Raw genomic sequence first — 13,585 nt, forward strand, 5'->3', positions numbered from 1 at the left:
CTAAAAATGTGATTTTCTTTAAAAAACAAGGGCATTTCTATGTGACGCCAAACTTTTGAACGGTAGTGTATATTTTGTCATCTACATCTAGATTAGCTCCGAGTAGCTATGTTCACCACACCAGGTAGAGGAAATTTACACTGAAAACCCAACAAGAGAAAATATTGTAAATAGACTTAAAACTAAATAGTAAACCATTGTACATGTGTCGAAACCTGATTCTTTTTTTAGATGGGGTTAGAAGACTAAAATAAGATCGTATCATTTGTCTAAATATTCAAAGCAAATAGGCATCCTGATGTGACATGCCTGCATAGGGCAGATCTGTCAGCTAATTACAGTTTAGATCTGAGAAGGGAGGTACTTGTGTGGTGGGGGCTTTTTTATGATGCAAGGGGCAGATATTGTATAAATACTCACATCATTGTACTGGGAGGCAGCATATTCCCCAACTTGCTCCTGACCTAAGGATATACAGCAGCAGCAGTAGGAGGACAGTGGTGCTGAAGATTTCTTACCCCTTTTTGGAACTCATACTCATTCAACTGCATGCCGGTATGTGTGCTCTTCCTCTCTATCCTCTTCATCTCTTGGGTTAGTGAACACTAGGGCCCTTCTGAGGCCTGACTCCTACTCCCATTGGGGTGAGCTATGACCGGGCAGGTGGAAAAGATTGTGGTGCCTTATAAAACCAAGCAGGATAGACAAAGTCCTGTGAGACCAGGATGAAATATCTAGGAGGCTGAGACTCACTATTCAAATGGGTTCCATGATATCTATCTAATTTGTTGTATTTAGATGCAATCTGAAATGTGTGCAATCCAGTGTATGTGCAGTGCAATATGTGTGCAGAGAGAAGAAAGAGTCCCTGGCTTACTAAATCATTTTGTCATTACTGCAACTTCTAAATAAAATGTAAGCAGTATTTCATATTTTTTGTTCAATTTGCAGATTTAACCTTAGAAAATGGAAGTACGAGTATTGAGCATCCTCATCCTCCTGGTGGCCTTGACGGCTGTTCATGGTAGTGGTTCATATGTGGTGAAGAAGGTGATGAAGGTCGCCCCTCAATACCAGCCCTACTCTGTGAAGAGTCACGGTAAGAACCAGCATCCTAATCTACATTGCCTAGTGTGGTCCAGTGATGTCTTTGACCATTGACACTGTATCACAGCAATTTCAATGTGACAGTTCAACTATAGTCAATGATACACCTAACTTCTTCACACTTCACCATAAACATAATACTTAGCAAATGTCTCCACTTACCATGTCATTTACATCTGACGATTTCACCTTTCAGTTTTTGCACAGGGACAATCAGACATACAGTAAGTGCGAGAGCACTTCTCTCATTTAAAACATGAGCTTTTACCAAATCAAAGGTTGTGTAGTGTAGTCATTGGCTACTGGGATCTGGATCTTTATCCAATGGCTGCTTCAGGCCTCTTGATTTTCCTAGTAGCACATGTATAACATGTATAACACATTACGTTGCATACTGTCTGCAGTGAGTGCAATGTGTCATTACATGTTATTTCTGTCACTAAGGCGAAATAATACATCTTCAACAGTTATTTTGTTATAATTCTAGGACTGAGTTTTTTTTTTTACCTTCATGATGTCTTTACTGCAATTGATTTCAAATGTTATTTTTACTGGATTTTCAGTCAATCTCTTTGTACCTTCAGCCGGTCTTAGGAAGTGATTTTAGAATGACCAGTTAGAGCAGTGGTTCATTTGTGTAGAACTTTAGTGGGGTATAAGGATCTGCTGACATTTCAGTATTTTTAAAAACATATTTAACTATAAAAAAGGACATTTCAGTTCTGGAAGTTTGGGTGCTTTGTAGTACAGCTGATAGCTCATTTAAGTCATGTATAAAATATCAAAACGTGTTGAGTTGAAAACAGCACATGAAATACTACAAGTTGAGCGGTCTATAAATTCTCTATTGTAATGAATAGCTGACTTTGCCCTACCTAACTGATGGTTACAGTACTGATACTCTATTCTTGTTTAAGTCAGATATATAGTTATCTAATGCATTACTTCTGAAAAAGAGACACATTTTATGATTCTTCTTATGTTAACCTTGCAATTAATTCCATTTCTTGCAGTAGCAAATGAAAGTAAAATTCAATAGTCATCAACTGTATTTTTAAATCATATGAGGTAATGTGTAAAATAGTGGGTGCCTCTTGTTAATGTTATATGRATTTTAACACTGTCAATTACAGTTCAATCACCCAGCAATGTGGTTGTTTGGGTGTGCCTTTCAAAAAGTGAAAACATCTGTTTTAAATGAACCAAAACTGAGCCTCTACATTTGACCAAGGAGATATGTCTTTTACACCCTGGGTCATGTGACCACAAAAAAGCAAACGAAAAGCAACTCCCTTAAATGCCACCATCCTACTTTACAAATGTTTGTTTTCTCTCCATACTACAGTTTCTTAAGTCAGAAATGTCTGCTTTTTTGGAGGTGTGAAATGAAAACAGGTTGAAAACAGAAGATTACTTCTAGCTAATTATTGAACAGGTTTAAATGTCTATGCAGGTTTGATTTCAGCAGTTTATACTATCATACCCAATGCTCTTAAAGGGGCAATTCCTGCTAGTTCACATTGTTAGACGATTCACTTCACTCCACCAAGCAGGTTTAACATACATTTGCTGGGCAAAAGGGCAGCAATACAAAGTTCAGGAAAATGAAAATTCCACTATGTCATCACACTGCATGCTCTGTTAGCTATACAATCATTTATATTATTAAATTAAATTAATTCAATAAAATTCCAATAACTTATTTCCTGAGAAGGACCTTCATGTGTGGTGAAGTATTTAGTACAGACAAGACAAACAACATAGAAGTCAAAACTCCTACAGTATGAATTATAAATATTCTATACAATCAAAGATGGAACAAAAAAGACTTCTATCAGTAATCTACAAGCATCTCAGTATCTCAGTATTTTTCTGACCACAATATGCATGTAGACATGGTTGTTTTCTCAATTTAATCATTAAACATTTTGAGTAAAAGTGTCAAAAAAGATGGAATGACATTGAGGAACAGAGCACACCGACACTTTGCCATTGACCAGTGGCCATATACAGTGGGGAGAACAAGTATTTGATATACTGCCGATTTTGCAGGTTTTCCTACTTACAAAGCATGTAGAGGTCTGTAATTTTTATCACAGGTACACTTCAACTGTGAGAGACGGAATCTAAAACAAAAATCCAGAAAATCACATTGTATGATTTTTAAGTAATTAATTTGCATTTTATTGCATGACATAAGTATTTGATACATCAGAAAAGCAGAACTTAAATTTATTGGTACAGAAACCTTTGTTTGCAATTACAGAGATCATACGTTTCTGTAGTTCTTGACCAGGTTTGCACACACTGCAGCAGGGATTTTGGCCCACTCCTCCATACAGACCTTCTCCAGATCCTTCAGGTTTCGGGGCTGTCGCTGGGCAATACGGACTTTCAGCTCCCTCCAAAGATTTTCTATTGGGTTCAGGTCTGGAGACTGGCTAGGCCACTCCAGGACCTTGAGATGCTTCTTACGGAGCCACTCCTTAGTTGCCCTGGCTGTGTGTTTCGGGTCGTTGTCATGCGGGAAGACCCAGCCACGACCTATCTTCAATGCTCTTACTGAGGGAAGGAGGTTGTTGGCCAAGATCTCGCGATGCATGGCCCCATCCATCCTCCCCCTCAATACGGTGCAGTCATCCTGTCCCCTTTGCAGAAAAAGCATCCCCAAAGAATGATGTTTCCACTTCCAAGCTTCACGGTTAGGATGGTGTTCTTGGGTTGTACTATCCTTCTTCTTCCTCCAAACACGGCGAGTGGAGTTTAGACCAAAAAGCTCTATTTTTGTCTCATCAGACACATGACCTCTCCAATTCCTCCTCTGGATCATCCAGATGGTCATTGGCAACCTTCAGACGGGCCTGGACATGCGCTGGCTTGAGCAGGGGGACCTTGCGGTGCGCTGCAGGATTTTAATCCATGACGGCGTAGTGTGTTACTAATGTTTTCTTTGAGACTGTGGTCCCAGCTCTCTTCAGGTCATTAACCAGGTCCTGCCGTGTAGTTCTGGGCTGATCCCTCCACCTTCCTCATGATCATTGATGCCCACGAGGTGAGATCTTGCATGGAGCCCCAGACCGAGGGTGATTGACCGTCATCTTGAACTTCTTCCATTTTCTAATAATTGCGCCAACAGTTTTTGCCTTCTCACCAAGCTGCTTACCTATGTCCTGTAGCCCATCCCAGCCTGTGCAGGTCTACAATTTTATCCCTGATGTCCTACAACCAGCTCTCTGGTCTTGGCCATTGTGGAGAGGTTGGAGTCTGTTTGATTGAGTGGGTGGACAGGTGTCTTTTATACAGGTAACGAGTTCAAACAGGTGCAGTTAATACAGGTAATGAGTGGAGAACAGGAGGGCTTCTTAAAGAAAAACTAACAGGTCTGTGAGAGCCGAATTCTTACTGGTTGGTAGGTGATCAAAATACTATGTATGCAATAAAATGCGAAGTTATAATTAATTACTTAAAAATCATACAATGTGATTTTCTGGATTTTTGTTTTAAATTCCGTCTCTCACAGTTGAAGTGTACCTATGATAAAAATTACAGACCTCTACATGCTTTGTAAGTAGGAAAACCTGCAAAATCGGCAGTGTATCAAATACTTGTTCTCCCCACTGTATATATAACAAGTCTCTGAGTAATAGTGCTGATTTAGAATCAGTTTTGTATTTTAGATCGCAATGAATAAGATTACATGGGCAGGGGGGAGCTGATCATAAATCAGCACTCCTACTCTGAGACACTTGTTACATACAGCCCCAGGACTCAGGTTCCCATGTTTCCAGTAAAAGGAGACCAAATGTCAACCAGAGCGAGGTTAAATTGGGGAACACCTAGCCTTACTTCTGTCTAGATAGTTAACTAGGCTAACTAACTAACTTGCCTACCCAAAACAACAATGTAACACGCAATCTTGGTAAATGGTCTGGAGGTGAATTGCATTCTGGGAATCATAGTATGAAAACATAAGTGGCTTCATCACATGTACATGACATTTGAATATGGAAGCAAAACAGAGCTACAAATTATTATTGTTCCTCTGACAATTGCTGAGTGTAACACATTACTGTACTTCTTCAAAGTTGGAACCCTCTTCATTTTTCATGTCCATAAATTAACGTCAGTCCTCCATCACTCAAACAAAATACTGGGGATTTACTACTACATTGCACAATATTATGAGCTGTATACAGGCTTTAAAACTTGTATTTCCGATCCAAAGTTCCCCCATTTGTTTCCTAGGGTGGTCTAGCAGTCTAATCCGCTGCCTTAGATCATATGTACTGTGCAGCTGTGAGCATGGGTCCGAATCCGACCCACCACTCTAGCACCCTCTTTCCGCCTATCTTTCATCTCTACTGTACACCTCTATCTCTAAACCCTATCCAATAAAACACAACAAATAAGAAAAGGAGCCCCATATATGTAAATGGGTGTTATTAATGGTATTATCTATCTTACTATTATTTAAACTAAAATAATAATAATTTGAGAATGAGCGACAATTCTTAACCAGCAGAGAACACGTGATAGTACATATTATTACTATTCCTTGAATTCATTTTTGAAAATGTAAAACCTATTTCCAACAGACAATTGCCAATAATTAATTTATTACAAGAGGATAATTTTTCATCTGTGGTATTAATAAGGTGACTTGCTATTTCCTCACAGTGGTGTCGATGGCGGGAGAGCCCGGTGCGCCAGGTGAGCCCGGCCCAGAAGGCCCCCCTGGCCCACCTGGCCCTCCAGGGGAAAGTGCTGTGGGACAGCCTGGACCCGAGGGCCCTGCCGGACCACCCGGACCTGCTGGCTACTCCGCACCTGGCAAACCTGGTTCCTCAGGTGGGCCTGGTAAGCCTGGTGTTCCTGGCGCAGCTGGCGAGAAAGGAGAGGTGGGCACAGCTGGACTTCAAGGTCCTAGGGGCATGCCTGGACCTGCTGGAAGATCCGGACCAGCTGGGATCTCTTCCACTGGCAAGCCTGGACCTCATGGTCTGCCCGGAGCAATGGGGCCAAGAGGGGAAACAGGCCTTAAGGGACATCCAGGTATGCCTGGTTTGCCAGGAGCTAAGGGGGATAGAGGAGTGGGTATCCCAGGGGCACAAGGTGAGACAGGGGCTGTGGGACCTATGGGACCAGCTGGGCAGCCTGGAGCAGCCGGAGTTGGAAAGCCAGGCAAGTCAGGAATCCGTGGTGAAGCAGGAAAGTCAGGTAGTCCAGGTAGGGATGGGGGCGCTGGTCCCATGGGTTTGCCAGGTGCTAAGGGACACACAGGGGCTCCTGGTGTAGGTATGCCTGGAAAACCAGGTGATAATGGGGCTCCAGGTATGCCTGGTGCAGCTGGTCCTAAAGGTCATCAGGGAGCAACGGGAGCAACTGGTGCTCCCGGTATCCCTGGATATGGAAAGCCAGGAGCAAATGGACAGAAGGGTGAGAGGGGAGTTGTAGGAAGCTCAGGCACAACAGGTCAGAAGGGTGAGCCAGGAGCACAGGGATATACTGGTGCTACTGGTGCTACTGGGCCCATGGGTTCCACTGGTCCTCAGGGTGGACGAGGCTTCCAGGGAGATACTGGTGAAATGGGTCCCAAAGGTGACACAGGTGCAATGGGACCCCAGGGACCAAAGGGATATAAGGGAGATCAGGGAGCACAAGGTTTCCAGGGAAAGCAAGGTGATACTGGAGCAACAGGCCCAACTGGTGCCATGGGAGCTACTGGAGCTACAGGTAACAAAGGTGACACTGGTCACACAGGTGCAACTGGTGCTTCAGGTGTCCCAGGACCTGCCGGGCCCAAAGGTTTCCCAGGGCGCAATGGTGAGGCAGGTGAGGCTGGAGCTGCTGGAGCCCCAGGTCCCAGAGGACCTGCTGGGCCTACTGGTACCGCGGGTACACCTGGCCTTAAAGGACACCCGGGTCTCCCTGGCGCACCTGGACAGGCCGCTAAGGGAATCCTTGGCCCTCTCGGTCCCCCTGGGCTCCCTGGTGCTGATGGTCAGGATGGTGCCGAAGGCCCTGCCGGCCCTCCCGGCCCACCTGGTCCTCCCGGCGAGTTCTTTTTCGAAAAGAGCATGGGCATGGGTGAGGTCATGGTGCCTACTCTTGTTAAGGCCCCTATGTCTGCTTTCTCTGTTTCTCTGGCTAAGCCTTATCCTCCATCTGGGGAACCTATTAAGTTTGACAATGAGGTGTACAATGCGGAGAATCACTATGACACTACCACTGGGCAGTTCACTTGCCAGGTTCCTGGAGTCTACTTCTTCTCATACACCATTCACGTGAATGGGGCTCATGCTCTGGTGGCTCTGTACAAGAACGACAAGCCAGTCATGTTCAGCTATGATGAGTACAACAAGGGCTTCCTGGACCAGATGTCCGGTAGCACTGTCCTTATGCTCGACGTGAACGACACAGTCTACCTTCAGATTCCCGATGATGAGGCCAATGGCGTTTTTGCCGCTGAGAATGTCCACTGCTCTTTCTCTGGGTTCCTTATTGCTTCAACGTGATACGGTGTCACCCAATAACAACACAACTAAATCTGCAAGCTATTTCTCAAACAAGTAAACTCCCTGTCTTTCCCAACCAGGCAGTTGTCTCTTTTTTGAGGAATAGAAGCATATCCACTTGAAAAATCCAAGAAAGGGATGCTAAGAAGAAGGAAATAATTTATCTAAGAGGTTATCAGGGATGGGGAGGCAATCAACAAAGTTACCAATGATTCAGAATTGTATTTTTTGTGAGTGGAGGCAACATGTGAAATTTAGGTGTTGTGGCTATGTTGTGTCTTTTTTAAATTATTATTACAGCAGGTGATTCTTGTTTTGTGTATGTCTGTGTTTTTGTACAACCTTGTTTTTGGTGACCGATTCGATAACCTTATTAAAAGTTCATAATTACTTTCTGTGCACCATGTTGTACCTGACTTCCTTGTATGTGACTTGAATATTGTGAAATGGCAATGGTTAAATTGACCATTAGAAATAATACAAGATATAACACACCACAAAATACTGTCATACAAATACAAATTGTTTATTAAAAACATTATTATATCCCCAAGGAGTCCTAGTCATGTAAAGCATAATGACCATGTCTTAAAAATATTTGTTTGTGTGAGTGGGACTTTTTCAAACAATGCAAAGGCCATTAAAATGGACACAGAACACTGATGTTCTAGTCACAATTTTAAGTCATAACTGTAGCTAGAATGCTAGCTGATCCCAAAGACTTCAAGTCATTGCGCTAATGCTAGTTTCTAGCGAAACTACCTTTAACTTCCTTCAAAATGCAAACAGAGACATGATTATGGTACCCGTGGATTTATCTGACTGAGTAAGTAGAAATATTATTGTTGTGGTGTGTACATAGCCACAGTTAGTGCACCCCCTGATAAATCAAAATATACAAAATTATTTGAATTATAAGAATTTGTAAAAATAMACCTAAATTACTCCTGTATGAGTGGAGAAAAAATACTCATTTAAACCCAGTCACTCACAAATAGACAATATGGAAATAGAGTATTCTCAAATATTAAATGATTCTTTACTAAAGAAAATTATGAAAGCTTGACCAACATTTCTCAACTGAATAATCTTCTTAAAATACCTAAGCATGTGAGAACAAGTATGTCATTCAGGCACAGTAAATCCATACTGTATGTCATACTATAAATTGACATTCACACCACACAGCATTTTTAAAACCTACTTTCAAAAACATCACAGCGTACTAAACTGTATCTTATGCACACATATTGTAAATAAATCCTGTACTGGGAACATGGTGGGGATCTAAAGAAAGGGGCCTCTACCACATGATAGGCCCTTGGTTGGCTGCTGGTGGCTGAAAATAGGTGGTGGGATAGGGACAGGGAGTATCCGTCGGCAGGCCAAATGTTGTTTAATCCTCACTGGAAAAGAGGGGTGGTGGTTAGGTGGGGTTGGCCAGACAGACTCTGGGTGGAGGAAACTGGGGACTGGCTGCCACAAGCCACAAGCCACAAGCCATCTAAGGAGGCTGCCATCTTGTGAAAAGCTCGTGGTTGGGTGGGAGGTGGAATGGAGGTGGGATGTACAGGAAGGTAGCGCACTGGCAATCACAGGGTGGGAAACACTGGTAGACACCATGGTCATGTCCGAACAGCTCTAGTGTTTTCAACTCTTCACCTGTCCTTCGTAAGCACTAATCTAAAAGGACTGGATAGGCAGGGCAAAACAGTGAAATCCAATCCTTTCAACTATCAATGGTTATGAGAAAGATGGTGGTGCAAAGTTAAGTTAAGACAATTGTGACACAGGCAAGGATCTGGATCCATGTAAGACTCATACAGGCATGTACATGAGGTTGGAACCACAAGCCTCAGGTCCAAAAAGGACGCCCAGAACAGAGAGTGGGGGCAGGAATATTACATGTAAAACACACCCTTATTGCCGTGGCTGTGTTTGAGGTATAGAGTTAATCTGGGGGCAGAGTAAATGGATGGTTTAAATTGGTCTCGAGTGCAGCTGTGGTAGACTGAAAAAACCCCAGTTGTGTCTGCTGCTCTCTCCCTTATACTTAGAAAACACCAAATCAGAATCAGATGGTAGAGGCCTCGGCCATTGTATGGAAATGTAAGACTGTGTAAGCTTTGCCGGTGTGAATGATACCTGTTACCGTTCCGCCCCCTCGCAATTTACCAAGTGTGCGTATTTGTATTGCGAGCAGAAGTCACTTTCATTACCGTGCCACTCCTTATTTATTTCCGTCAGCCTGCATACTCTGATGACCAACTTTGCTCCTCCTGGCCTACTCCCTTCAGCCTGCATTCTCATCCACTAAAGTCACCATGAGGGCAATTATTACCTCCAGAGTCCCCAGAACATGGGACACATCATTAGACGGTATGTTTTTACGCTGAGGCTAGTGGCTAGGCAGGATTGGGGGAGTTACCCTCCTTTCCCCTGCCCGCCCTTCGCCAGAGGGAGAGGCCAGAGTTCAGAAAAAGGTTTGAGGTTGAAACGAAAGCATCCGAGTGCTCCACCGCCGCATGGTGGCATGTCTTGTGGGGCATGTATGGGTGTCTGAGCTGTGTGCTAGTAGTTTAAACAGACACCTTGGTGCATTCGGCATGTCAACACGTCTTACAAAACAAGTAGTGATGAAGTCAATCTCTTCTCCACTTTGAGCCATGAGAGATTTACACGCATATTATTAATGTTAGCTCTAACTGCAGCTCTTTGCTAAGTGTTGCAGTGATTTCAATCGCTGTAGTAGCTGACGTGTATAGTGTTGAGTTATCCGTATACATAGACACACTGGCTTTACTTAAGGACAGAGGCATGTCAATAGTAAAGATTGAAAAAAGTAAGGGGACCAGGGGAATTCCTGATTCTACCTGGATTATGTTGGAGAGTCTTCCATTACAGAACACCCTCTGTGTTCTGTTAGACAGGTAACTCTTTATCCACAATATAGCAGGGGGTGTAAATTTTTCCGTCAGCAGACTTTCATTGATAATGTCAAAAGCCGCACTGAATTCTAACAAAACAGCACCCACAATCTTTTTATCATCAATTTCTCTCATCCAATCGTCAGTAATTTGTGTAAGTGCCATCCGTGCTTGTTGAATGTCCTTTCCTTGAAGAATGCTTAAAGTCTGTTGTCAATTTGTTTATAATAAATTAGCATTGTATCTGGTCAAACACATTTTGTTCCCAAAGTTTACTAAGAGTTGGTAAACAGGATGATTGGTTGGCTATTTGAGACAATAAAGGGGGCTTTACCATTCTTGGGTAGCGAAATTACTTGTGCTTTCTCCAGGCCTGAGGGCACACACTTTCTAGTAGGCTTAGATTGTAGATTTCGCAAATAAAAGTGGAAATATCGTCCGCTATTATCCTATTATCCTAGTCATTTTCTATCCAAGTTTTCAGGCAATTACAATGCTTGTCTTTCATCATTTTATAATTTATACTTGGATGTGTGGTGCCAGCGTTTGTTGCTGACATGTCATGCCTAAGCTTTATAATCTTGCCAATGAAAAAATCACTYAAGTAATTGTCAATATCAGTGGGTTTTGCGATGAATGAGCCATCTGATTCAATGTATGACGGAGCAAATGTGTCCTTTTTTTCCCAAAAATGTATTTAAGGTGCTCCAAAGCTCTTTGCTGTCATTATTTATATAATTTATCTTTGTTTCATAGTGTAGCTTCTTCTTTTTATTCAGTTTAGTCACATGATTTCTCAATTTGCAGTTTGTTTGCAATTTGATTGTGCAGCCAGACTTATTTGCTTTGTTTCGTCCCTCTAAACCATCTTTAAAAAAAAAAATTCCTCATCAATCCAAGAGGATTTAACAGTTTCACAGTGATTTTCTTAATGGTTGCATGCTTATTAGTAACTGCTCCTCATTACACACCACAGACCAACCAATCAGACCTCTTATACACTATATTAGGCCCAGCCTTTGGAACTTTGGTTTTCCAAGATATATATGGCTACTACAGTGCATTCGGAAAGTATTCAGACCCCTTCACTTTTTCCAAATTTTCTTACATTACAGCCATTTTCTAAAATTGATTAAATAACACTTTTTCCTTATCAATCTAAACACAATGCCCCATAATGACAAAGCAAAATGTAAAAAAAAAAAAAAAACATTTTTGCAAATTTATTTCAAAGAAAAACAGAAAAAGTATGTGAACCCTTTAGAATTACCTGGATTTCTGCAAAAATTGGTCATACATTTTTTTTATGATCTTCATCTAAGTCACAACAATAGACTCACACATTCTACTTAAACTAATAACACACAAACAATTATAATTGTTCATCTCTTTATTGAACACACCGTGTAAATATTCACAGTGTAGGTTGGAAAAAGTATGTGAACCCTCGGATTTAATAACAGGTTGACCCTCCTTTGGCAGCAATAACATCAACCAAATGTTTTCTGTAGTTGCGGATCAGACCTGCACAACGATCAGGAGGAATTTTGGACCATTCCTCTTTACAAAACTGTTTCAGTTTTACAATATTCTTGGGATGTCTGGTGTGAACCGCTCTCTTGAGGTCACGCCACAACGTCTCATTCGGGTTGAGGTCAGGACTGACTGGGCCACTCCAGAAGGCGTATTTTCTTCTGTTCAAGCCATTCTGCTGTTGATTTACTTCTGTCTTTGGGGTTGTTGTCCTGTTGATACACCTAACATTTGTTGAGCTTCAATTGTCGGATAGATAGCCTTACATTCTCCTGCAAAATGTCTTGATAAACTTGGGAATTCATTTTATCGTCGATGATAGCAAGCTGTCCAGGCCCTGATGCAGCAAAGCAGCCCCAAACCATGATGCTCCCTCCACCATAGTTTACAGTTGGGATGCGGTTTTGATGTTGGTGTGCTATGCCGTTTTTTCTTCACACATAGTGTTGTGTGCTCCTTCCAAACAACATAACTTTAGTTTAATCTGTCCACAGAATATTTTACCAGTAGCGCTGTGGAACATCCAGATGCTCTTTTGCGAACTTCAGACATGCAGTAATGTTTTTTTTGGACAGCAGTAGTATCTTCCATGGTGTCCTCTCATGAACACCGTTCTTGTTTAGTGTTTTATGTATTGTAGACTCGTAAACAGAGATGTTAGCATCTTCCAGAGATTTCCTTAAGTCTTTAGCTGACACTCAAGGATTCTTCTTAACCTCATTGAGCATTCTGCGCTGTGCTCGTGCAGTCATCTTTGCAGGACCGCCACTCCTAGGGAGAGTAGCAACAGTGCTGAACTTTCTCCATTTATAGACAATTTGTCTTACCGTGGACTGAACTTTAGAGATACTTTTGTAACCCTTTCCAGCTTTATGCAAGGCAACAATTCTTAATCTTAGGTCTTCTGAGATCTCTTTTGTTCGAGGCATGGTTCTTGTGAATAGCAACTCAAATTGTGTGAGTTTTTTTAACGGGGCAGGGCAGCTCTAACCAAAATCTCCAATCTCGTCTCATTGATTCGACTCCAGGTTAGTTGACGCCTGACTCCAATTAGCTTTTGGAGAAGTCATTAGCCTCGGGGTCAAAATACATTTTCCAACCTACACTGTGAATGTTTAAATGATATATTCAAAATAGACAAAAAAAAAAAACAATAATGTGTGTGTGTTATTAGTTAAAGCACACTGTGTTTGTCTATTGTTGTGACTTAGATGACGATCAGATCAAATTTGATGTCAATTTTATTATGTCAAACTTTTTCTTGCCACTGTAAGCTTTTTGCGCGTATTGAACATTTCAGTGATCTTTTATTTCAGCTCATGAATCATGGGACCAACATTACATGTGCATTTATATATTTTTTCAATGTATATAAATAGTGAAAAGAGCTACTATCGACACCTGTGGAACACCTTTAAGTACTTCAAGAAGTTTGAACTTCAATCAAGACGGCCTGAGTTCTGTCACTAAGATAATCATGAAACCATGAACATGCGTCAGAGC

The 13,585-nt window shown here is 41.9% G+C and overlaps 1 protein-coding gene across 1 annotated transcript; it reads left to right on the forward strand.

The window, feature by feature from the left end:
• The first annotated feature begins 449 nt into the window (after positions 1-449).
• On the forward strand, positions 450-8,012 carry LOC111969174 (collagen alpha-1(X) chain). Its single transcript, XM_023995115.3, has 3 exons — positions 450-555; positions 952-1,099; positions 5,785-8,012. Exons 2-3 carry the CDS (start codon positions 967-969, stop codon positions 7,620-7,622), a joined length of 1,971 nt encoding a protein of 656 aa, XP_023850883.1. The 5' UTR covers positions 450-555; positions 952-966; the 3' UTR covers positions 7,623-8,012.
• Positions 8,013-13,585: the final 5,573 nt, after the last annotated feature.

This window comes from Salvelinus sp. IW2-2015, linkage group LG10, assembly GCF_002910315.2.
Source record: "Salvelinus sp. IW2-2015 linkage group LG10, ASM291031v2, whole genome shotgun sequence".
Lineage (NCBI taxonomy): Eukaryota > Metazoa > Chordata > Actinopteri > Salmoniformes > Salmonidae > Salvelinus > Salvelinus sp. IW2-2015.

Excerpts from the sequence above, each read along its gene's own strand:
- LOC111969174 (XM_023995115.3), top strand. The coding sequence starts at position 967 with ATGGAAGTACGAGTATTGAGCATCCTCATCCTCCTGGTGGCCTTGACG. Across the intron at positions 1,100-5,784 it reads CTACTCTGTGAAGAGTCACG|TGGTGTCGATGGCGGGAGAG; the intron begins GTAAGAACCAGC and ends ATTTCCTCACAG.